The following is a 27,097-nucleotide window of genomic DNA, read 5'->3' on the forward strand; positions in this document are numbered from 1 at the left end:
GATTTCAAACTGAGAAACCCACCTGAGAGTGATGTCCTGAATCGTTCCTGGTGTTTTCCTCCATCTCTCTCAGGTGTTCACCATAAAGGACATGAGCTTTAAGGCCGGGATGGAGATGAAGGTCACTGGAAAGACTAAACCAGGCTGTGAACAGTGCGTACATCTGCTTTTCAACCATGAGAAACTCTGTTTTATTTCAATTGTTTAGTTGCTTATAGTTAATTTGCAGTGTTATAATGACACTAACAGTGTTAATGTCTTGTGCAGTTATATCAATAAGATTACTAAATATGAATTGTGTTTTCAACCCCAACTGAGCAAACCAAAGGAGGCAACAGTGGGAAGAAACCACTGTTTATATTATATATGATCCATAGAAACTGTCTCAATCCGTCCGTCTCTCTGTCCTCAGGTTCTCCATCAACATCGGTCACGACACCGACGCAATCGCTCTTCACTTCAACCCTCGCTTTAGCAGCAACGTCATCGTGTGCAACTCCAACCAGGGCGGCTGGGGAGCCGAGCATCGCGAATCCTGTTTCCCCTTTCAACAGGGCGAAGAGTTCAAGGTGAGTGACCTCTGACCTTTGACCTCGCCCACACCGCGAACAACTCAGACCAGCAGCACGGTCATGCATTCGTGAGAAATCAAAAGCGTTTAACAATCACATGTTATTCTTCTAGCGTTCTCTTTATTGGACCTCCTTGTGCTTCACAAGATTCTTTACTTTCATATTTCTGGATTTGCTGACATTTTAAAAACTCTAAATCTGGCATCCACACACTTCGTTGATGTCCTTTATGTTGCTTCAGATGAAGCTTTCAGTGTCAAACCTCAGTTAGTTCTTTATCTGTGTTCTTTGAGCAGTTCCCCAGTGACTTCTGTATCTGGGTTAGTTCCCAGCTCTAGTCTTTTGACAGATTACAGTAAGTCATGACACAATGAGTCAGAAAGCGTCACTCACTCAAGCAATAAACCGCCCACCGCTCAGAGGTTTGAGGATGAATTATGCAGCAATCACCCGCTTACAACAGCTTCTCACATTTATAAATGTCCCTGCATTAGATCACAAGTGTCATGACATTCACTATGAAGAAAGATGTACAAATCACACAATTCTGAATTTGTTCTTGCAATTCAGTTTATCTCACAATTTTTAGGAAAAAAGTCAGAATTAGAAGTTGCAATTACCTTTTTTATTTTTTTATAGCTTTTCATCCTGTGGCAGAATTCTGAAAAAAAGAAGAAAAAAAAAAAAAAAAAAAACCTTGAGAGATATAAATTAATAATTCTGACCTTTGTCTCACAAGTCCACTAGCAATTCCAAACAATTCTCTTTTTTCCCCATTATGTGATAAAAATAATAAAGGAAGTTGCAACTTTTTATCTCAGAATCAGAATATTTATTGTCATTATACATAAAGTGCAACAAAATTATGTGCAATCCTATTTCAGTACAAAAAAATAAATAAATAAGGTTTATAGTTAAAACCAACCACTAAAATACATAGAGTTTTACTCACAGAAGTGTTTATCTCTCGTAATTCTCTCATTTTCCACTCAGAATTGTGAGAAAATTCTCAGAATTATGGAATATAAAATTTATTTTTGCCTTGAAAACCTGGAAATAAAAATTTTCATCTGTGGTGAAATTCTAAAGAAAAAAAAAAAGCTTCCAGATCTTATAGACAGACGTTTGTAGATTTGAAATGCTAGATCAGCAGCAACACAACAGTACTGCAGAGCGTATTGTGTTTGTTTGTGGTTAGTTAGTGGATGAAGTTGCTAGTTACTGTGATTCTCAACACCTGTTAATAGACCTGACTTCATACAGACACTGGATCTGATACAGTGACGTTCAGATGTTTATAAGCGCAGCTGAAGCTGACGGAGTGTGTAAATCTCACCTGTCTCTCCTCCAACAGCTGAGCATCACCTTCAACAACGAGACCTTCTACATCAAGCTCCCGGAGGGCACCATGATGAGCTTCCCCAACCGCTTCGGCGACGACGTCTTCAAACACGTGCACGTGTCGGGAGACGCGAAGATCACCAGCATCAAGGTCAACTGAGCAGGACGTGACGTGCTCCTGTGGTTCCTCATGCGTCAGACCTCACTCCACTGAATGTACCAAAGAAAACCAAAGAGTCAAATAAATCCACTGAAAGAATGTGACTCGCTGTTCTTGTGATAAGATAATCTTCCATCTAAGATAAAGCTGCAGCCTTAAAAATGTCAAAGGATTGAAATAAAAAACATAAATAAAAAAAAAAAAAAAAAAATAAAATAAAATTAAAATAAAATTTAATTTAATTTATGCAAAAAGTCAAAAGTAGGCTTTATCACCATCAACAGCAAAATGCATATTAGTCGTAAGCAAAGTGTGATAAAATCACTAATTGCAGTTAAACTGCTCTGGTTTCCAGTGACTACAAATGACTCTATATAAAGTTAAATTAAAGAACTGATGAAAACATTCCTGCGAAAACAGCCTGTGTCTGAGTGCCCAGTGTGTGATTTCACATCTGTTAGAGAACTCCTCGATTCAGAGAATCATTCATCATGTATTTTTCCCCGCTGTGCTATACATATGAGTTCAGTTCAGAGTTACAGGATCTTGATGATCATTTACAGAGCGACTCGAAAAGGCCGGAGCAGGAGCTGAGGAATGTGACGGACAGAAACCAGATTCCACACACACACAGATATATATATATATACTATATTTAGCTTGAACTTTTTACTAAATAAACCTCTGAAGAGACAATAAACGCACTCATAAATCTTCTGCATGAATGAACTTTATAAGCTCACAGGTACAAAGTAATAAAAACAAGCACCATAAAGACTGTCCATCAGTGTAATATTCAAAACTTGGAGCTACACGTACAGACTCTATCCACCTTATTTTTTAACACCGTTTTCTGTCAGTGTGCTAGACTTCCGGTTCATTAGCCTCTGTGGGGAAATAACAAGAAGAATAATGAAGTGCAGTAAACGTGCAGCAAAAATACGGTGGATAGAGCAACGTTTGTCTGGTCCAAAACTGGGCCTCAGGTCCAGACAAACAAGAGTTAAAACAATGATAAATGTAGATCATAAATTTCTAACCATTAACCAGTGAACTCACTACATAATGTATTAAGAGTGAGCAATAAAATATATAACTAATATAACACCTTATCAACTTATCAAAGGGAAGAGAAAACACTTCCCAATTCCCAAAGCTTCTGCTGTTGATGTCCAAACAAATGCTACAATACTTCTGTTACTTGATTGCATGGTGAATTTTAACATATCAGTATTAATATAGAAAAAGTCACTTTAATCCATTTGTAGCGTAATCTTCCTGAAGAGTCAAACACTGGCTCTGAGAAGCTTTCACAACATTAATGTGTTTGTTTTAGCGGCCCATCATGCTGACTTCTGAATCAACCAATCATGTGAGCCTGGGGTGGGGCTATCTCTCTGGCTGGCCAATGACAAGTGAGGGGGGAGCGTTTGAGAAACCTGTTTGAAAACAGTCATTATCGTTGCAATTATGTTGCACTAGTGGTGCAGAATGACACATTTTTGTTGCTTTTGTACGATAAACAGTTTTGGTAATGTGTAAAGTCAAGTGTAAAATACAGAACTGAAGCAACACCAGTTGAAATCTCAAACCAGTGGCAGGATACATAAACCGCTTAGACTAGTTTTACAAGTTAGTCATGTAGTTTTCACTTTGAGACTGGACATAACTTTAAGTCAGTTACATAAAAATTTTGCCTGGGCTAAATTGAATCTGAAAAGTGAGACTGATCACCACTGGACTAACTGCTAACTGGACAGACCAGCTCCTAAAACCCTCTCAACCCTCTTCATGCGTGGGTCATGCTACCTTTATGGTCAAAAGTGACCGAAGCTTTGAAATGTAACTTTATTACTTTTTTTTTTTTCTCAGGAAAATCAATATAATATATATATATATATATATTTTTTTTTTTCAATAATATTTTATTATTTGGAATTTTGGGAGGATTTTATGATATAATATTAATACAATTTTTATAAGCATATTTCCCATTCTTTTCCTATGTCGGGAATTTTTTGAGAATGACGGTACCTAGTATTATTTTTTATTTTTCGACCCATTAACACATCTGAATCATGTCCAACCTTACATTTATTGATTCATTTTTATGGGTTCACATACAGCAGTAACCAAGTTTCAGTTTCATCCCCATTTGCTTCCTATGTCGGTCATTTTTGACCATGAAGATATCAAGTATCAAGTAACATATGCATATCATGTCCATTATTTTGTTTTTGTTTTTGTTTTTTGTTTTGTTTTGTTTTGTTTGTTTTGTTTTTTGCATGTTTACATAGCTTATGCGACAAAAGTCACCAAGTGTCATCACATTCCAATGAAGCAAAAAATTGTAAAAATTCAAAATGTAACGTTTTTTGGTCAAAAGTGACCAGAGAGTCCCAGAGACACGGTCTTAGCATAGTGGCTATGTTTACGCAACTGGACCCAGAATTTGTAACTCTCTCCTGAACTCATCCTGTTTGATCTTGGATCACGTTGACCCCTGCGGCTGACCCCTGGTCCCCTCGACTCGCCCCTGATGACTGACTTCTCTGGGCCAGGTAGTCCTGGTAGTTGCGTGTCAGCAGTGTATAGAGCAGTGGATTGACGCAGCTGTTTCCGTACGTCAGGCAGGTGACGAAGAAGTTGACGTAGGTGTGAGCAGCGGCCGACAACGAGCGGAGCGACTCGGACGAGAAGAGCTTTGCCATCTGCCAACCCCAGAACGGCAGGAAACACGCCCAGTACGCCACCACAATGCAGAAGATCATTCCCACCACCTTGTGCTTCAGTCGGCGCCTGCGAGCGGACGACGAGGATCCGTGAGTCAGGTTAGCCTGGGCAGCCCAGTAATGCCGGGCGAGACCCGTGTAGAGTCCCACCATCAGCAGGCCGGGCAGGAGCATGCTGGTGAAGAAGAGCGCGGTCAGATACGCCTTGAAAGCCTCCGGTGTCCATGTTGGGAAGCAGATGCGTTTGACGAGGCCTACCGTACTGGGACGTCCCTCACGGAGACGGATCATCACCATCATGGGGAGCGTCAACACAAACGCTGCCGCCCAGATTCCCAACGCCATCAGCCAGTGATTACGTGTGGTCGAGCGACGGGCTCGGAATGGAGCGGCCACGGCACGGTAGCGCTCCAGACTCATGGCCACCAGCACAAACACACTGGCATGCATGGTGAGCAGATCCAGACTCAACAGCAACCTGCAGCCCATTTCCCCAAAGAACCAGTCGTGGGCGAAGTAGGTGCAGACCACGAATGGGATGGTGCCCAGATAGAGCAGATCTGCCGCCGCCAGGTTAAGAATAAAGACGTACATAGAGCCGGCGCGCCGTAACGTAGCCGAGCGCATGATGGCGAGGGTGTACAGGTTTCCCGTCACGCCCAAAACACACATGGTGACAAGGGTGGCCCCCAGGAGCGGAGTGACCCAAACTACTCCGGCACTTCCGGCTACGGTGCTGCCGTTGGGCGAGTTACTCATCGTAAGAAGATCTGGGAGAAATATATAAATTCAAATGTTTCCTATAACACAGAGCTGTGTTGGTTTCAGTTGTCCAAAGAAGAACCTTTAACATCCATGGAACTTCTCCATTGCACAAAAGGTTCTTTATAGTGGAAAAAGGTTATTAAATGTTCTTCACGTGAAGAAAAAAGTGGTTCTTTTAAGAACTGATCACTGAAAGCTTCCCAAAATCATTCTTTTCTGGCATCACTGTTGTTAGGCGAGGATCTGGAAGAAATTAATTAAAACGTTTCCCGTAAAACTGAGCTCTTCTTTCACTTCTTTATTGGCATTGATGGTTCCATGAAGAACCTTTAACATCCATGGAACTTCTCCAAATGTACTTTATAGTGGAAAAAAGGATCTTTAGATAATTCTTCAAATAAAAAAATAAAAAGAACCGTTTACTGAAAAGTTCCCAAAATGGTCCTCAGTGGAATTGCTGTGAAAAACACCTTTTGGAACGTTTAGTTTTACGGCAGAAAACTGACAGAGAAGCTTCTTCAAACATCACAGCACCAAATGAACACGGAGCATCAGACTGACAAGTCCTTCTGTAACAAGTCCTAAACATACCCATGATCCAACTCAGGACTGTGGTAAAATAACTCGATGTTCCTCTGATGTTCTCCGCTGTATCCATGCAGCTCCGAGCACTTGCCTGCAGCTCTTTGTATTCGGTTGCTGTACGCGTCTTTGTTTCTGTCGTGTCTGCAGGTTTCTCTGATGTCCGTCTCTTCTCTCTCTTTCTCTCAGGTGGGTGTGATGTGACGTTCAGCGTTTCACACGCCCCGATCATGAGCAGCACTCAATAATCTTCCATTCACACTCACGTTCAAACACACAGCACACACATGTCCACTAATATCCTCCTCCAGCTCACACGAACAATCAAAATCAGACCTCAAACACATGGTTAGATCAGTACTTTATTCAAAAGCTGCACCAAACCCTGAGGAATCATAATTCTACAGGAAAAGACACTTCTGTCAAGATTTAGTCACCCTCATGTTGCTTCAGAATCTTCTCTTCCAGTGTATCTCCAAAATCTCATGCGTGGCCATGTGTATTTAAATATTCTGTATTTAAATATGTCATGTGACAGACTAGAACCAATGAGATTTGAGAGCTGCAGTAGATTTACAGTGACTTATATTTCAGTCTGTTCATCACGCAAACCATCATATGACAGAAAACCTCAAAAATACAGTGTCTTGCGAAAGTATTCACACCCCTTCTTCTTCTTTTTTAAACCATTGTCATGTTGTAACCTTATGCTACAATGCTTTATTTTTTCATATCAGTATATATATATATAAATATATATATATATATATATATATATATATATATATATATATATATATATATATATATAAACTTGCCATCATGGAAAAAAAGATTGCAACATGACAAGATGTGACAAAAAATGAAGGGGTGTGAATATTTTTGCCAGACATGATGGATAGTTTTATGACACTTATAAGGTTTTTGGGCTTTTTTGAGGCTAAACGTGGTCACTATAACCTGTTATTGTATGAAAATGAGCAGTGTGAACATTCTGCTAAACATCTCCTTTTGTAATCCATAGAAGAAAGGAAGTCATTCAGGTTTGGAACAACATTTGGGTGAATAAATGATGACAGGATGATATTTTTTATCATTTTTGACTGAACTGTCCCTTTAATATGTAATAAAAGGAGGTTTAGAATTAGAGAGTTGACTTTCACTTAAAAATGTGTTGCAAATCGTTTTAATAAATGTTCATGTGAAGGGTCAGTGGTTAAATAACTTAATCTCCCCACTAGATGGAGCGGTTAATCCTAAAATAAAAATAAAAAAATCAAGATTTAAAAAAAAACAAGATTTGGTAGCAAACAGTTTGTGGAAAACACAGACATGCAAATATAATGTTATGGAGACAAAATACTCTGAGTTTCAAGATGTAATGATACAGAATCATATAGTACAGTATTCAAACAAATACTTAGTGTAAAACAACTTAAAAACACAAACATCCGAGGCACAAGCTGTGAGATCTGTGGCGGGTCAGCTGCAGAGGTCACAGGTGAAAGGTCAGAGGTCACGCCGAAGGTTCCCTGATCCATCAGTGTTTGTGTTTGAAGTAGGCCTCCACTGAAAAACACAGCAGCACTCATCTTGTGGTGTTCACACTCGTATGTGTGTGTGTGTGTGTGTGTGTGTGTGTGTGTGTGTTTGTGCATGTGTGTGTGTGTGTGTGAGTGCGAGTGTGTGTGTGCGTGCGAGTGTGTGTGTGTGTGTTTTTCATGCATGCAAGTGTGTGTGTGTGTGTGTGTGTGTGTTTGCATGCATGGAGTGTGTGTGTGTGTGTGTGTGTGTGTGTGTGTGTTTGTGTGTGCGTAACATGTGTGTGTGTGTGTGAGTGTGTGCATGCACGTGTGTGTGTGTGTGCATGTGCGAGTGTGAGGTGTGTGTCGTGTGTGTGTCTGTGTGTGTGTGTGTGTGGTGTGTGTGTCTGTGTGTCTCGTGCTGTGTGTGTGTGTGTGTGTGTGTGTGTGTGTGTGTGTGTGTGTGTGTGTGTGTGTGTGTGTGTGTGTCTGTGTGCGCGTGTGTTTGCATGCGTGCGAGTGTGTGTGTGTGTGTGCGTGTGTGCAGCGTGCGTGCGTGCGTGTGTGCGTGTGTTTGCATGTGTGAGTGTGTGTGTGTGGGTGTGTGTGTGTGTGCGTGTGTGTGTGCGTGCGTGTGTGTGTGTGTGTGTAGATGTGTGTGCTGTGTGTGTGTGTGTGTGTTGTAGTGTGTGCATGTGCGAGTGTGTGGGTGTTTGTGTGCATGTGTGTGTGTGTGTGTGTGTAGTGTGTGTGTGTGTGGTGTGTGTGTTTGAGTGTGTGTGTGTGTGTGTGCGTGTGAGTGTGCATGTGCGAGTGTGCGTGATTGTGTGTGTGTGTGTGTGCGTGTGCGAGTGTGTGTGTGTGTGTGTGTGTGTGTGAGAGTGTGTGTGTGTGAGTGTGTGTGTGTGTGTGTGTGTTTGTTACCTGTGTACTCCTGTGGGCTCATGGGAGTGTTGATGACTGCATTGAAATGTCTCATCCAATCCTTTTGCTCCGTATCTGTTTCACAGGTGAACAGGAAGCTGCGGTCGGGCGTTTCTATGGTGATGCCGTACTGCCACGACCCGTTGTAGTGGGTCCCGGCGGGGAGTCCGATCGTAATGCGGTACCCATGATCTCTGTGCCCCAGGAACACCTCGCCTTTAGCAAACGCATCCTGCCGGACACGAGAGAGACTCAAGTTTATACCGCCGCTGCTTTCAGACTGGACAAGTTCTCGTTCCTCATTCAAGCTGAAGCTGTATTTGAACTCTTACACCTCTTGTTCTGCAGATGCTGTCTTTGATAGACGTTTATCTTTGTTCTAGATTACTATCATATCTTTGTACTGTGGTTAAACGTTCAGAACAGTTCTAGGTGTCTGTAAGTGTATTTACAGCAAACGGTTATTTTGGTAAAATGTGCTGTATTGTCTATAATTTTCTAATTTCTTAATGCAGTTTCTTCATTTAATGTTAATTCTTTTATGTAAGAGTAACTGACTCAAAATATATCCATGTGCTTTTTTCCAATCATCAGACAGATTTCAGGTTTGAATGCAGTGAATGTAAAAGGGAAAGTGTGGAGTTTTTAACTGTGTTGATATTTTGTCTTCACTCATTTAATATGGTCTTAACTACAAATACGCCAAAACGTCTCTCAGTTATTATGGTCATAAAAAACGGAATGCACATTAATAATTATTTCATTTTTTTAAATCTATATCATATTTTATTGACTGCAATTTACTAAAAATATATAACAATTTCTTTGTTTATTCATTTAGTTTTTTATTAACCAAAAACAATGTGTGGAACAATAATGGAAGACTTAACTGGTTTACAATATACTATACCAATTTAAAACATTATTTGCTAAATATATTTGTTTTATTTTTTATCAAGTACCATATTTTTGTGTACTCATGATAGTACTGAACTGTACTATTTATGTGTTTATTTAGTTATTAATTTAGTTTAATCAAATGTGTATTTTCATTTAACCTGTTTTGATTGATTAGTTATTAATCTCCAGAAGACGAGAGACGTCTCACCAGAGGATCTTTGAAGTACATGAGCCTCCGGTGATCCAGCGTGAACCAGCGCTTCTTAAAGCCTTCTGTTTGCTGCAGAAACACACAAACCAGCTCAATGTCAATCAAAACACACCTTCTTCATAAACCATCCTAGTCTTATTCACTAATGATGATATTCACCGTATTTATTTGGAAAAAGCTGGTCATTCTCACAATATAAACCCGACAGGACGATCAGGAGCAGACGCAGGTTAATAAAATTAACATACATTAGCTCTTATGTATGACATAACAATCTAATCGCATCTTCAGAAATAAAATCAAAGCCAACCTTACATTATTTTCTGTTATTCTGTTTCATTTAGAAATGTCACACTGCAATATGAATGCTCTTTCCTGCTGTTGTTAAATAAAGTCAAACCAAACATTATTGGTTTTATCGAAATGTGTTCTTAAATTTAACAGCTGAATAATTTTTGGTTGATTGTAATCCTTTACATACCTTTCTATCAAAGTCATTTGACATTATCAAGATGAATTTACACGTTACAAACAATAAATATAAAAACATAAATAAAAACAAATAACTCTAAGCCAAACCCGAATCCTAACCTGAACCATACAGTAAGTACATGTAGCTAATTAATATTACTCAGTATGTAAATGTATAATTACTCTGATATAAAGTGTATGGCAAGTGTTGTATTTTGTTCAGTTGTGAGGTCTGAGAGGAGGCATGCGCGTGTCTCACCCGCGGGCCGGTTTTCTCCATGTATCCCTCTTTCAGAAAGCTGCGTGTGAGTTTGGGCTTCAGCTGAGCAGAGAGAGAAGCTGTGAGTGACGTCACAAACTCACGCAAGGAAGCGAGACGAGCGCCGGTGTTTCAGGACTCACCTCAGCGTCCGTGGCTCCAGGGAACGCCACCTTCAGGTAGTGCAGCTGCGCCGCGCGGATGCAGTTAAACCACTCCACGATCTCCTGATGGAGAAGAGAGACAGAGACACACACACACGACCAGTCAGAAGATTTCCAACTGTAAGATCTTTATCTTCTGCTCACCAAAGCTGCATTTATTTGATACCAAGTACAGCAAAAGCAGTAATAGTGTGAACTATTATTATAATTTAAAATATCTGTTTTCTATGTGAATATGTGTTAAACTGTAATTTATTTCTGTGATGTGCAGCTGTATTTTCAGCATCATTACTCCAGTCTTCAGTGTTACATGATCTTCAGAGTCAATATAACTTTTTTTGAACAAGGGGGGGGGGGTGCTTTTAAGTATCAAAAAAAAAATTAGCAAAAAGGCAGCTAGAAATTAATAGAACGACAAAACGAGGAGCAAACAATGGGGACCGGTAAAAAAAACAAACAAAAGGGTGGGCACACCTAAAGTAAAAAACTAATAAAACAACAAGGGCAACTTCGCTTTTTTAAGATAAATGTGCAGTTCTTCGTGAATTTTTCTAATGATCAAAAGTAAACGGGCTGAAGAAAAAAATTCTCACTCATGGCAGCAGTATTATCAACAATTAGATAATAACAGTGCAAAACAAAAACTGAATTGTTCAACTTAAATGAGCAGCAAAACATCATAATTAAGAATGATTTCCTGAAGATCATGTAGACACGGGAAAAGACTGGGAGTAATGATGCTTGCAAAAGAACAGTCTGCGAAAAAAACAGAAATACAATTACACAATAGTTAAATCAAACAGAGATTCACAAAATAAAACAAGTATAATGTCATAAATAATAAAAAATAGTTCATAATATTGTACCTAGGGAACAAAAAAAGGTGCTTTTTGTACAAGTACCCCTGTAAACATTTGGATCAAATAAAAAAAAACAAGATTGGTGGAGCATAAGAGAACTGTCTGAAAAAAAAACATTAAAAATCTGTGTGTGTGTGTGTGGTGTGTTGTGTGTGTGTGTGTGGTGTGTGTGTGTGTGTGTGTGGGTGTGCAGTGTAATTTGTTGTGTTGTGTGTCTTTGTCTGTGTGTCGTGTGTCCTGTCTGTGTTTTGTGTTTGTGTGGTGTGTGTGTGTTTGCACATGCTTGCGTGTGGCGTGTGTGTGTGTATTTGTAGTGTGTGTGTGTCTTTTGTGTGTGCGTGTGTGTGCGTGCTTGCGGGGGTGTCTGTGTGTGCGTGCGTGCCGTGTGTGTCTGTGGTGGGTGGGGTGTGTGTGTGTGTGGTGTGAGTGTGCAAACCGTGTTAGTGGTGTGTGTGTGTGTTTGTGTGTTGTGTGTGTGTCCTGTGGTGTGTGTGTGTGCGCGTGTGGAAAAGCGCGTGGTGTGTGTGTGTGTGTTTGTGTGTGTTGGTGTGTGTGTGCCGCGTGTAAAAAAAAACGTGTGTCTGTGTGTGGTGTGTGTGGTGTGTGTGATGTGTGTGTGTGTGGGTATGTGTGTGTGGGGGGTGAGTCGACGTGTGTGAAGAAAGTGTTCGGCAGCCGGGGTGTGTGTGGTGGGTGAAATGTGCTCACGATCGGGCTAGCTGTCCGTGGTAATGAAGATGTTTCGTGTGATGTTGTCTCTCAGTTTAAGGTGATCATGCATGTCCGGTGGGGTGTTAAACGAATCTGCTGTTACGCGGGCGTTGAAGCAAGTGCGTTGATGGTGTCCACCTTTAGAACAGCTTTGGGTTCCTTAGCCTACAGAGACGCAGCAGATACAGTGCTGAAGGGTGAGTTTGCTCATTTTCAACATATGATCAATGTATATTATTTCCACCCCGTTTGTTTGTCAGCAAAAGTTTTTTATGAAAACTACAGACTGTACTTCCCACTGACAGATAATGATTGAGCTCAGTGCATTAAGCGTGAAATTCCACATTACATAATAAATGCATCATAAACTCCACTAACAAATCAATGATACTAAAAAAATGCATCATGACTGCTCTTTCAAATACATAAAAATAAACAAATTATAACAAAAACAAATAAAAATAATAAAATCATGACTGCTCTTTCACGTTCATTTTGTTAAACACATTGTATCATAAAGATTTAAAAAGTATCAAAGTATCATAAGTTCTAATAAAATTAATAAAATCTATATAGACACAAATTAAAATGACAAAAACACAACAAAATGTTAACTAAAATTGCGCTGACACTCACGTCGAGTTTAGTGAAGTACTTTAGTGTGCAGTCCCTCAGCGATAGAACGAATCGTCTGTTCAGGAACTGTCCATTGTCCCGCCCCCTCTTCATTATCAAACAATCATGTCAGTCATCAGGCAGCAAATTGAAAGCAAGTATTCTGAGATTCACACACACACACACACAGTTCATTGAGCAAAAACACACACCACACACACACACACCGTTCCTCATAGAAAGCTCTTTGCCGTTCTGGCATGAACTCCTCCTCAACCGGATTCGCGCCGGATCCATCAGCTACACTAGAACACACAAAAACACACAATTAGCACTAATATACCCTCCACAGGCATAGAAGTTTTTATACGGTACAAACTGTATTTTCTATCTCCCTACACCTAAACCTACCCTTCACAGGAAACAACTGGCAATTTTTGAATTTTATAAAACACAGTTGTTGTATGTTTTTTTATAGTAGCGCCTTTTGTGTTACAACGGTACAAGGACGAAGTTGTCCTAATACAAACCACATATTTCCAATACAACTCCACGTGCCGCGCACACACAAAACACCAAACACACACACACACACAACACCACACAAACAGGCAACGCACAAACCCAGAAACACACATGCAAACAACAAACACAAAACACACAAACAAAACAAACATGGGGACCACAAACACAAACACACACACAACACACCATGAAAAGGCAAACACAGGGGCGGACGAGCACTTGAAAAAAACACGACACCGACACCCACAAACACAAATGACAAAAAACGACAAGTAGAGCCGCACGCGAGGACACTCAAACGCACACAGCACACACACCAGTAAATCTTATGTGCTCTTTAAGAATGCAACAGTCTATTTCAAAATAATCACGAAAACACACACACACACACACACAAACACAACAAACAAACTTGCACACACACAGCGCATGGTGGCAACCACAACACCACACACAACTCAGCACACAGCACACAGTCCACACACAAAATCAACACACCCACAAACAAACTCGTCACACACTCGCCAACACACAAAACACACTGCTGCACAAACAAACACCAACAACACACGACGCAAAACACACACACACACACACACCTGACAAATTAAACAGAAACACACACACAAACACACACAAAACCACATGCGCACCACACACACAAAACACGAAAAACACAACACATCTCTCGGCACACACGTTTGCTAACTACATAACAAACACACACACACACACACACAAAATCACGAACAACGAAAGAAAACCAAAAAAAATAATCGCAATTGTTCACACACACAACACAACACAAACAACTCTTCAACAAACAAAAATCACACAATGCTTGCAACATAAAAAACCAAACACAAAATACCAAACAACACACCAATCTGAAATTCACACGAGCTACAACATCACATTTTGTCTTGTAAATCAACACACAAAAAACATGACAACAAGACAGACACAACAAAACAACACAAGACAACACAACACACACAACAAAACTTTCTCAAAAACATAACAAAGTCATCACAAACATTGGATACAAACCACAACATTACACACAAAACAAACACAAAAAACACCCCAACAAACACAACACAACAAAAAAATTGAAACAAACACACGCCACACAGCTACAACAGAAAAAAAAAAAAAAAACAAAACAAAAAAACACAAACAAACACAACACCACACAGCACAATCAGTCAACAACACACACACAAATGACACACCAGTCGTCAACAAACAAACAAAACACAAACAAAACACACAAAACAACACAAACACTTCCAACTACACACACAAAAACACACTACACACAAACACAGACTGGTTTCTACACAACACCAACAACAAAAAAAACACGACACAAAAAACAAAAACAAAAAACACCATTTCACAAACACACAACATCCAAGACAACAACACACACAAACACTTGCCACACACAACAACCACACATCGCTCTCACGAAACTACATCAAAAAAAACAGTTCTACACACACACCACAAACAAAACACAACACACAAAGACAACACACAAATCAACTCACACAAAACTAGCACAACAACACAAACACTGATAAAACACACACACAACACTAAACACAAAAATCACAACACACAACACAAACTATCTACGTACACTACACACACACAACACAAACCAAACAAACAAACCAAAAACACACAGCAATAAATTACAAAACACAGCAACAACACTAAACAAACAATATTCGTTCACCAACACACAACAAACACACAACACAACACACACACACAAACACACAACACACAACACACACACAAAAACAACAAAACACCAAACAGCACAAAAAACAAACACACAAAACAGCACAACAACTAACACAAAAACACAACAAAAACACACGCACAACGTGAAAAAGACTTGCACACACCACACCAACATCACACACACACACAACACACAAACCCACAAACGCACACATGTCACACCACACACACACACACAAATATAAATATAAATGACTACATAAACCTAAAATAATGCTAGCAACATTTCCTTTGTCAATGAGTTTACGTTTAAAGAAATAACGATTACTAAACCTGAAATAACTTAAAACTCAAACTGAATATAAAACAAATTACAAAAGATAGTTTTGTTTTAGTTTAGTTGTTGTATTTAAGAACAAAAGATAGTTTTGTTTTAGTTTAGTTGTTGTATTTTAGTAAATGAAAACTAAAAACATAGAATTGAAAGCTAATTCTTAAAATGAATAAATAGTAGATATAATATTATATACAGTGTACACCGGCACAGAGATATCCAGTTCACTAAGAGCCTCAAAGACAGATTTACGGAGCATCTGAGAGCCTGATCTGGGGATATCTCCATCTGCAGCTGTGTGTGAATGTGATGCGAGAAGCGGCTGGTCGCCATGGAAACTCACTGGCAGTCTCTGTGTGTGGGTTTGTAGTAGTAAACAGGAAGTGCAGCTTCATACACGGCGTTCATGGCATCATTCCCTCGCTCAGACATGAACTACAAACACAGACATCAGCAAACACACGATTAACACCTCGCGCTGCTTTAAACAGCGGAAGAGAAACGATGAGGAACATATACAGATCAGAGAGAGATAACATGAGCGCATACATGTGTCATAAGGGTTCATATGACTCATATGCACTAAATTCTTCAGAAGTCATATGACCATTTGTTTGAGGAACAGACTGAGAATGAAGTCTTGAATGAATGAAGTTTCAACGTGAAAAAGAGCTGCATGATTTTAACATAAAATAAAAATAACACCAAACAGATCAGTGTTGTTATTGTTAACTTAAACTATAAAAAAAAAAAAAATCATAATTGGAATAAAGCTGAAAATAAAGTATAAATATTTGATGAAACACTTGAACTTCACAATATATTTTTTAAAAAATCATAATATAAAAAATGCTATAATAGTATTGCAAACATTTTATATATAAAGTTAATTACTAAAATAAAAAGTTTAAAAATAGAAATATAAAAAACATTAGAAAACCACAAAATAAAACAACTAAAGCAAACAAAAACAGAAAATAATAAATAAACTAACAACAATCTAATATATAACATAACAGGTCACACTTTATTCTAAGGTCCAATTTTTGTGATTAACAGACCATTAACTATGACTTTTGCCTCAATAAACTAATTTGCAGCTTATTAACAGTTAGTCAGGTAGGGGTTAAATTTAGGTAGAGTGTAGGATTATGGATGAATATGTTCATGCAGAATATTAGACTAATTAACAGTCAATATGTTAATAATAGGCATGCTAATAAGCAACCAGTTAATAGTGAGAACTGGTCCATATACTAAAGTGTTACCACATAATTACTCTAATAGTCAGACTAGAAGAGCCAGACTGAATTTATTTTGCATTATTTATATTATTAGCATGTAAATAATACTGATATGTGTTTGAAGAAGCATAAATGATTATTTTACTGAACACCTGAACTTCTGAATCCTCCCAGCGTGAGAGTCGGAGCGATTTGACTTTTCCGAGGTCGGGGATACTGCGATGGACCCCGGAGCAGGCCAGACAGATGAAGACGCCCAGAGAACAGGAGCCCCATTCCGGATCTGAGAGAGAGAAATGAGCGATAAATAAATCAGCTGTTAATATGTATATTAGATATTAACACATGAGGTGTCAGCATTCAGTCTGGCTCTTCTAGTCTGACACACGAAACAGTAAAGATGTAATCGGCAGGTTTCCCTGAAGCTAAAGAAGTACAAAGCAGGTTAAGAACCATTAACATCTGCCTCGAGCTACAGAAACACAGCGAGCACATTCCTGCGTTATCTGATCAAAACACAACCAAAACACACAACACTGACTTACAGAGAACATATGAGACCTTCTGCACAGTAAAGAAGATTTAGAGCAGAAACTAAATACAGATGTCATTATATACTTCACAAATATTTCATCCACTGTACCTCATTCATTTATATTAATGAAATACATACATATATATATATATATACAGTACAGGTCAAAAGTTTGGAAACATTACTATTTTTAATGTTTTTGAAATAAGTCTCTTCTGCTCATCAAGCCTGCATTTATTTGATCAAAAATACAGAAAAAAAATGTAATATTGTGATATATTATTACAATTTAAATATAATTGTTTTTAAATTTAGTATACTTAAATTATCATTTATTTCTGTGATGCAAAGCTGAATTTTTAGGATCATTATCACATGATCCTTTAGAAATCATTCTAATATGATGATTCATTATCAAAGTTGGAAAACAGTTCTGCTGCTTAATATTTTTCAGAACATGTGATACTTTTTCAGGATACTTTGATGAATAAAAAGTAAAAAAAAAAAAAAAAAAAAAGAAGCTATGTTTTTAAAATATAAATATTTTGTAATAACAATATACACTACTGGTCAGTAATTCGGGGTCAGTAATTTTTTTTCTTTCTTTTTTTAAAATAAAATCAATACTTTTATTCAGCAAGGATGTGTTAAATTGATTAAAAGTGATAGTAAAGAAAAAATATATATTATTAGAATTTTTTTTTTTTTTAATAAATGCAGTTCTTTTTAACCTTTTATTCATCAAATATATTAGACAGCAGAACTGTTTCCAACACTCATAATAAATCAGAATATTAGAATGATTTCTAAATGATCATGTGATAGACTGGATGTTACATGTGACACTGAAGGCTGGAGTAATGATGCTGAAAATTCAGCTTTGCATCACAGGAATAAATTATTTTTTTAAAGTATATTCAAACAGAAAAACATTATTTTAAGTTGTAATAATATTTCACAATATTACTGTTTTTTCTGTATTTTTGATCAAATAAATGCAGGCTTGATGAGCAGAAGAGACTTCTTTGAAAAACATTAAAAATAGTAATGTTTCCAAACTTTTGACCTGTCATGTAACGATTGAAAAGTTCTCTGACTTTGGTTATGGTCACATGGTAAACATATATATATATATATATATATTATACTTTTTTTTTTCAGCAAGTGTTTTATTTTGAATCATTTTAAAATTAATTGTTTTAATTTATGTTTATGATTTAATTAATTGTTAGCTTTTTATAAAACTCGTAAAGCCTGACACAACATAATGCATTTCAAGTTTTTGATAATAACAAATAACATATACAGTACGATACATATGTTAAATATATAAAACTACTCTTTGTATTTTTATATCAATATGGTTCAAGATAATGAGGTTAAAAGTAATCTAAAAAAAATAATATTAATGAACAATATAAATATATGCAAATCACAGCTCAAAAATGAGAATATGAATATGACAGAATATGACATTTCTGAAGAATGATTGCAACCAGACTGTTTAGGTTTCCACTGACTTTCATTCTATACAATGAAAAAAAAAAGAGAAAAGGGGAAAAAAAATACAATGAAATGGAGACTAAAACAATTTGGTCAGCAACATTCTTCAAACTATCTTCAGCATCAGGTCACACAGGTTCGGAACGACATGAGCAACACGTACATGATGCCAGAACGTTTTCATTGTCCTTTAAATCCTCATGACATCACGACGGCAAACTCTTGTTTACTGTAAAAACAATCAACCTGAACATGTTCCTCGTGTGATTTAAATCAAGAGAAATCATGATATATTAAACCTGACAATAATGCTGAACCAAAGACTTCAGATATATAAAGACGGTGCATTCCTTATTAATGGGATTAAATGTGCATTCATGCAATGTTGCAATTACTGTAATTACAAGATTACAACTTGTCAAAAGCATTTACTTCCTCTTAAACACAACTTTCGTAAACTGGGAATTTTCTGAGAGCTACAACTTACACCACAATCACTGCCTTCTGAATAAAAGAGCCAATCTCTGGCTGGTAAAGTCATGAGGTCACTGTATAGATATATGTGTAGATTCCACATTCAGCTGCTCCAGACATCAACGTGTCTGCCATCTTCACTACAATTATAACTGCTGATTATTCCCTTGAAATAGTAATTGTGCTTATTAATTACGGTTATCACAATTCACACTGAATGATGTTCATATCATTGTTTGAAGCAACTGCATGCCATATTTTTAAATGAAAATTAACAAGCTGAAAACACTCTCCATGAAAAACGTATTTTGCTTTTCTATAGTAGAAGTTTCTGTAGTGGCCTCAAACGTCAAATATACACTGGATTGGTTTCTTCTTTAAATAAAAAAATAAAAATAAAAAATAATGCATGGTATTATAATGTTACAATAAAACTACAATTAAAAAAATCACCCAAACCTAAACATCTTAAGTGTGCAGAATAACATAAGTGGACTTTAAACGATTAATTATCGCTTTGAATGATTACGTAATTGTGGCATCCGTAATTGTAACCGTGATTAGAAATTGATTAATTGTGCAGCTCTATCTCAAGTGTTATTATTTATGAAGTATTATGATTATCATTCAATTAATTAAAATGATTGGCAGTTTAAATGGTGACGGGATGCACATAACTAAATCACAGGAGCAATCATGAGAAAGTAGTGTGGCCCAAAGCTTGCCTATCTTCTGCCACACACTCAGAAGTATACACTTTTTCATAACAACTACAACAAAAAGTACATATTTTTTAGGGCGTAGCATAAGCAGGCGAATTGGGACACAGCTTTGGTATTGCATGCCTGAAAATAGCTGCCCAGAGGCATTACAAATGTGGCCGCAGAGTGAACAGACTCGCCTTAAAAGGGACTTTGGCTGAAAATGAAATGATAGAACGTCTCTTTCTGTCTTTCTTCATGTGTTACAGTGGATGGTGTGGAGAAATACACTTCCTGTTTCTTCATCAGTCTCCTCAACCGCTCCCACATCCCCCGTCTCTCTCTCTCTCTCTCTCTCTAGAAATATGTAGAAATCACACACAGCCACACCTTCAGTCTACATCTGACCCGTCTCCTGCAGAAGCAGCTCCTCTCAAACTCAATCCTGAGCTCTGGAATGTCATTTCTAAACTCATAAGTGAATCATCCTGAATCAGAAGGAACATATTCTGCTGCAGAGTTCCTGAAATCAAACCCTGCCTTACATGAGTAAAAACACACCATGCTTATAACAGTACGCCAAATACAAACAGAAAATCGTGCTTTTGATATGCAGAAACTGACTTTGGCGTGCATATGATACAGTTTTCACGTGCATGTTATAAGCATTTCGTTGGAGTGCATATACCCCACAAACCTCATCCTACCGATGCGTATCATATGCACGCCAATGTAGAAATCGAAACATAAACTCGTGCTAGCGCTATGCACTTTCATGAGATCGGGTAGCCAGAACCCTAACCCATCATCGTGCCTGTCTCTCCTTCACGAACTCCTGCAGTCTCTGTCTGGAAACGCATGCACGCGCTTCTTTTCAGATTTAAAACAGGGACTTTCCCATCTGACTTTATGGACTCTCACTGTATAATAAAATAAGGCTGTAATGTGTTGTATGAAACATCTCAATGCCGAGTCGCCGGAGTGCGTCGTGTTTCAGGTGAGCCAGGTGAGGTTTCCTCCGCTCGCGCAGGTTCGGTTCCGGTTGATCTGTGAGTGTCTGATGCGTGTAAAGAACAATAACTTACTGTCGGCGCCGCAGTCCGCGCAGCTGCCGTTCCCCGGTTTCTGCAGAACGTGTTTAAGGGTTCTGGCGGCTCGCTCGTTCTCCGTCATCGGCCCGGTGGAGCGGATCGGTGTCTCCTCGGGAGCTGCAGGAGGAGGCGCTGGTCTGGTGGAGGTGTTTCAAACATTCGGAAGTGGAGCAGCAGAGTTTGTTCGGACTTGTTGTTCCGCATCAATAAAAACCAAATGTGTGTGTGTGTGTGTGTGTGCGCGCGCGCTCCAGAGCGCCACCACATCAAATACATTATATACACTCAAACTCACATGGTTTCTTACATATAATTAAACTATTATTTACACACTACACACATTATAAAGCAGAACCTACATATAAATAACGCAAATGTACTGTACACATAATCTACACCAATTTAAAGATTATGTAGGCTACACATAAACGAATTGCGATTTTTTTTTTAACTAACATAACATAATCACAGAATATTAACACACAGGAAAACCAAACAGAAACTGAAAAGAAGCAAAGACAGAAAGGATTTGCTAAAACAAATACAATTAACGTTTAAGTAAATTTGTATAACTTTTTACCAATTTGTTTATAATTTCCTTTCTTTTTTATTCTTGCAATCTATCTATAGACTTGACGTCATTTTGGTTACATTTAAACAGTAAAAAAAAAAAAATAAAAAACCATCCATTAAGCTGATCCCAGCTTCATATAAAAACCAACCCCAAAAAAAAAAAAACTCTTATTGGAAACTTCATAAACATATACCTCACATGTATTTAGCAAATTTTATAAACAATCAATCAAACCAATCTTAAATCCATAAAGTCTCACAAAACAGTAATGGGACGACGACGACGTTAGAGCAGAGGTAAAAAGGAAAGATTAATTTTATGCAAAAATAAAATGCAAAAAAAAGGAAAGATTAATTTTATGCAAAAATAAAATGCAAAGATTTTTTTACATATTGATGAAGGATTTAATAATCATAGATGATTACCTGTCTGGTTTCACTGTCACTATTTGTCCACTTGGTGGAGGCAGCTCACTGTGAATCAGTCGCTCTTCACTGAAAGACCAGACAGGAATCTGATCATTTGTACAGATCACAACAGAGAGATACAGGAATGTAGGAGGCTCTATGTACAGATGAATCTGCAGTCCGATTCCTCACAGTTTATGAATTTGGAAGAATGTTCTGCTTTTATTATAATAGGGGCTCAATGTAAACTCACCAAACTCTCTCCGCTGAAGCTGCAGGTGGTTTGTGATCTATACATAAAAGTGAGATGAGTCGTTCTGTTTAACAGAGCACCAGTCCTCTGAGTTCAACACAGATCTTCATCTGACTGACCGATCGCAGTGATACAGTAGATCAGATGTGCTGTGACTGTAACACTGTCTCCATGGCAACCCCAAATGATGCTGCCACAACGACCACCGAAATAGCTCAAATAAATAAAGAACTAAAGGAGGGAGCGCCATGCAGGCTTCCTCGCTGACATTACAGCAGATCGAATGATAATGAATCGGACTCTCACTGCTCACTCATCGCTTGTGCAGATGAACGCTGGCGGACTGAAGCGCGCTCGAATGCGATTAAAGAAGTGACACGATCCGTTAAGATCTGTTGTGTGTCCAGAGTGGTGACAGTTCAGCTCATCAGCCTGACCTCACATATCACATTTCATTAGTTTGTGTCAGACACCTGCAGTCTTCCTCTGAAATCACATCCGTACAAATGATTCATTTACAAACCCCGTGAAATCTTGTTCACCTGTAGACCTATTATTTCCCTCTAAAATGCACAAAAACATAGTGTAGCACTTTCCAAAACATTCGCTTTTCAAGATGCACGTGCAAATTTGGCTGATCCTTGACACAATCCTTGATCCTGGTCCTTGTGCTTATTTCTTCTAATAAATAATATATATTGTAATATATAATATATATTCTTTATCTATCTATATATCTATATATATATATATATATATGATATATATATATATATATAGAACTATATATTGTATATTTAAGTAGCAAACGCTAAAATAAATGCATATATTTTGAGACAAAGGTCTTCTTAAAGATTTTCAGTTTTAAGATAATTAAAGCAACAGTTTTAAATAAGGAAAGCAGGTGCGCCGCTATGGTTTGCGTGCCCCCTGAACGAAAGAATATGTAAAAGTATGGTATTTGGGGTAAAAAGTGCCCCTGCTGTTGGGACTTAAGGCACAGTAATTAACATGATAATTAACAGATGGCTGACCTTTCCATTTGTTGACATGACATGGTTAGATTCAGATGGTAAATATCATATATTTTGTTGGGTGTCCATATTAGAGATAATCACCATGTTTAGAATGAAACCATCATATTTAAAAACATGATATTAATCATATCATATAATAAAATACTACTGTATAACTGTACTACTACTGATAATACTGTATCTATCTACATAAATTATTATGGGATCTCCTTCAATGGAGATTCATCAAAGACTCTATCCACATGCAAATCTGCTGAAATCACATTTGATAAACTTCCAGTGAGCAGTGAACATGGACTGTAATGATGCGTTTCCATTTAACCTATAGTTCCATTCATAAAAATAAACAAATAAATAAATGTAAATTTTTAAATCTATTTCTGACCAACAGAATAAATCGCTACATTTTTTCCTCTTTTGTAAAGTAAAAGAAATGCTAATTTTGTCTTTTGCAATTGAAGCATATGGGAATGCAAAAGTGTTATTTTTATTTATTTAAATTTATGAAGTAAATTGTCATACTGAGAACCTGTCTGTGGGGGAAAATACTGTATGAAATAATGTTTTGCAATTAAAACATAAAGTATAATGGACTATTTAGTAGCTTTTGTTGAAGATAAACATTAAATTAAACCAAAATCCATGAGGATTTATTACAAACTGAAAACGTATGATTGCTATATGTTTATAATGGTATTGTGGATTTAGTTTTTTGCTGTTAGAGCAAAAGTGAACGACAAAAAAAATGCAAACAATAATTTTGATTTAGCAGATTTTGATCGAGTTACTCACAGAAAGGAACCTGAACCACAAAACAAATAGAGGAAGAGATTCAGCAAACACGCATGTAAAAAAAAAAAAAAAAATATTGAGGAAGAACTGACGAATAGAATGTGTGAGAGGAGGCGAAGAGGCCATGAGCTGCTCCGTCAAGAAATCAGATCATTAACCAGCAGCTCAACATCCTGACCTTTAGATAACAGAGCTGCACATTTCACTGTAATTCATCATTACTTATCAGCTGAAGACACACACACACACACACACACACATGCACCTGAAGCTTCTCTCTGTATGTGCTTTGTTTATTTCTTGGATTCACTTTGGCTTCATCATGACCAAAGATCTCCTTGATCATCTCAGATAAAAATCATCCTTAAAAAAAAAAAAACTTTAAGAGGGTAAGTCTTTCTCAGCCTGTAATGCATGTGAATGCTCAAAAATGTACGTTTCAAAAGTAGGTTTTCACAGTGAAACCATGAATAAAAATTAAACAAAGGTAAAAAAAAAAAAAAAAAAAAAAAAAAAAAACATTTTTGGTTCCCTAAAGAACCTTTCAGTGATCAATTCTTAAAAGAGCCACATTTTTCTGAGTTTGAAGGACTTTTTATTAATGTAAGCCTACGGGTGAGTCTCTGGTTCATTAGTTAACGAGAAGAATAACAACGTGCAGTAAACTGTAAAACTATTTGCACTACAAACCATGTTCATAATTAAGATAATTCATTCAAATAATTTGGTAAGACACACCAATTTTCAATATCAAGCAGCAAAACAAACTATTTTGTACAGCTAAAAATAGCTGGACGCAGATGAGACCGGAAGCCAGACCCATAGAATATACAAATGGCTGTGCCCATTTTTACGGCAAGAAAAAGGTGGATAAAAACAATTCATGGAATAGAGAGATTCCATGGATGTTAACAGTTCTTCATGGAACCATCAATGACAATACAATTTCCTTTATTTTGAGTGTATTGACATGCACTAAACCGCAGAAAGGACTGCAGCTTTCTGATGTCACACAGATGAACATCAACACACAGCGTCCACATTTACACGCTCACACTTTAAAAGTGAGTGAAGGAATTGGGAGTGAATTCTCCCATAATCCCCATCAAACTCTTGTTCTTCAGTGTGGCTGTTGATTGTCTCTTCTTGGCAGATTTAGTCTCAGCTGTTAGCATACGGCTGTAATCTGGTCCGGCTGTGCTCCGTAATCCTAATGGCCGCTTGCCGTCGCGGTGGAGGCGTTTGATGTGACTCGGAGGGAGGCTGCGGTGGGCGTCTGTTTGCTCAGCGCCTCGCTGAAACCATGCCCGACGTTCACACCACGAGCCGCTCTGGGCAAACTCACACATACACACGTCACAGAGCCGATCTGAGCACCAGGAGTTCAACTGATGGTCAGGAAACCATGAGTCATTGAGGAGATGCTCCTGATGCACCTGTTGGAGAAAGTCTGCAAACGTGTGACATGAATAATTTGTTTGATATTACTGGGAAACTTACATTCTCACCCTGGTTCCAGTATTAATTTCTCTCAAAAGTATACATGTATCTAACTGAGCGCAGCCGCAGTGACTGTGTTTCAGTGTGTCGCTGAGCTCATGTGGTGCTGCTGATTATCGTCTCTCTGCTGTTGTAATATTTGATGTAATTGTTTCTCTGCTCAGTCCTGATACCAAACTGTGTGTTTGAGCAGTGGCCGCATTAATATTGATGAGCAGAAACTCTCCAGCATCGCTCACAGCTGCACTGCTGCCAGCTGAAATCCATCATCGCATGTCACAATCTCACCTGAAACCACAGAAATTAGACCCTGAGTTTAAGAGATCGACGAGAGACAGATAGGCACCAATTAGTCAAAGATTCACGGTGACGCACTTACGCTGCTGAACTTCAGCTGCCAACCATGAACTGCCTTTTTTGAGTTTAGCTTTTGCGTCTGCTGAGGTGTATGCATGATGGATCATAGGAGGAGATCAGTCTTTCCTATGATAAGGGATTCTGTCACGCTCTGCGGAGTGATGCTGACTGTAACCCTTCGTAAGGAGGATGAGGATGATGATGGAGAGTGTGGTCACTTTATATTCAGTGAGGCATGAGATTCACACACCAGCATTTAAAGCTCATAAATTGGTGCACTGATGTCACTTTTCATACGTCTGCTATTGCAGTGTTATAAAAGCATTAAAGAGGTCCTGAAATGGAGAATCAAAAGGTTATTGATATTTACACATATGAGAGTTTCTGCTGCAATGTGAGTGTCGCTAATAAAATCAGTACATACCCGCACACATGCAGCGTCTTTTGCAACACGACAAGTTATAATATAGTTAAAACTAAAAATTTCCACACTGAAACAGACTGTTGCTATCGTTGTGGTTGTGCTGTTTTAAACATATGCAACTATGATAGCGATTGGCATCTCAACTACCAAAACACATGACACGCTGTAAAGGAGGGCGTGGCTACAGTGTGATGAAGTCAGCCAATCACAGCAGTGGGATTCTGTGAGAGGAAATAGCCTATAGGCTGAGCTGGAGGTAGTGTTCTTTCATTCAGGCCAAGATCTGTGCAATCTCATGGGATTGTAAGGCTGGAATGAGAAGTAGAGCTGTGTGTCAGTGCTGCAAAGGTAGAAAAACCAATGTACCTGGATGTTTGGGCTCAGCTTTGTTGTGTATACTGAGAAGAGGATTGGGCCCAGCACTGAACCCAGAGGTACCCCGTTAGAGGAAACGCCCCTTTAAATTGAGCAAGAACTTAGTTTTTTTCACAGAGATTGAAAATAAGGATGCAGTAGACTGTCACTAAAATTTATTCACAATTCTATCAAATATTTTCATGTGTGCTTTGCAAAAGAAAACTCACACAGGTTTGGACTATCACTTCTTATACTACCTTCGGCGCTACAGTGATTTTACCAAAGTTAAACGCAACTACTCATGACTGTTCTGATAAATCACTTCAGTTTTCTTAGTTTCCTCAAACATATCTTCTGTTTCTTCAGTGTTTGTTTTTGTAACTAGACATTTCCACTGGAATCTGGGTCATGAACCACAGTACCTGTGACAGAGATCCATCA

General features: G+C 38.1%; 3 protein-coding genes across 3 annotated transcripts in view; 1 reads left to right on the top strand and 2 right to left on the bottom strand.

The window, feature by feature from the left end:
* LOC109094224 (galectin-2-like) overlaps positions 1-2,172 on the top strand; it is a 3,243-nt gene extending 1,071 nt beyond the window's left edge. The window contains exons 2-4 of the mRNA XM_019107912.2: positions 74-153; positions 413-569; positions 1,927-2,172. Coding sequence (XP_018963457.2) covers positions 74-153; positions 413-569; positions 1,927-2,073 — 384 coding nt within the window. The 3' untranslated portion in view covers positions 2,074-2,172. The remainder of the gene's footprint in view (positions 1-73; positions 154-412; positions 570-1,926) is intronic.
* A 1,850-nt stretch (positions 2,173-4,022) lies between these two features.
* Positions 4,023-6,899, bottom strand: LOC109094223 (urotensin-2 receptor). Its single transcript, XM_019107910.2, has one exon. It carries the CDS (start codon positions 5,562-5,564, stop codon positions 4,545-4,547), a length of 1,020 nt encoding a protein of 339 aa, XP_018963455.2. The 5' UTR covers positions 5,565-6,899; the 3' UTR covers positions 4,023-4,544.
* A 33-nt stretch (positions 6,900-6,932) lies between these two features.
* LOC109093806 (arf-GAP with dual PH domain-containing protein 1-like) lies at positions 6,933-21,173 on the bottom strand. Its single transcript, XM_042725203.1, has 11 exons — positions 20,950-21,173; positions 16,804-16,934; positions 15,751-15,842; positions 13,018-13,095; positions 12,812-12,902; positions 12,279-12,340; positions 10,584-10,722; positions 10,441-10,503; positions 9,708-9,779; positions 8,600-8,831; positions 6,933-7,721 (listed from the first exon to the last, which is right to left on the bottom strand). The coding sequence occupies exons 1-11, from the start codon at positions 21,035-21,037 to the stop codon at positions 7,693-7,695; spliced, it is 1,077 nt and encodes a 358-aa protein (XP_042581137.1). The 5' UTR covers positions 21,038-21,173; the 3' UTR covers positions 6,933-7,692.
* Between the last annotated feature and the right edge of the window lie 5,924 nt (positions 21,174-27,097).

This window comes from Cyprinus carpio, chromosome B6 (genome assembly GCF_018340385.1).
Source record: "Cyprinus carpio isolate SPL01 chromosome B6, ASM1834038v1, whole genome shotgun sequence".
Lineage (NCBI taxonomy): Eukaryota > Metazoa > Chordata > Actinopteri > Cypriniformes > Cyprinidae > Cyprinus > Cyprinus carpio.

Coding starts and splice junctions, on each gene's coding strand:
- LOC109094223 (XM_019107910.2), bottom strand. CDS start 5,564: ATGAGTAACTCGCCCAACGGCAGCACCGTAGCCGGAAGTGCCGGAGTA.
- LOC109093806 (XM_042725203.1), bottom strand. CDS start 21,037: ATGACGGAGAACGAGCGAGCCGCCAGAACCCTTAAACACGTTCTGCAG. Junction 10,723..12,278: donor GCACTTGCTTCAACGCCCGC/GTAACAGCAGAT, acceptor AAGATCTTACAG/TTGGAAATCTTCTGACTGGT. Junction 10,504..10,583: donor CTGGAGCCACGGACGCTGAG/GTGAGTCCTGAA, acceptor CTCTCTGCTCAG/CTGAAGCCCAAACTCACACG.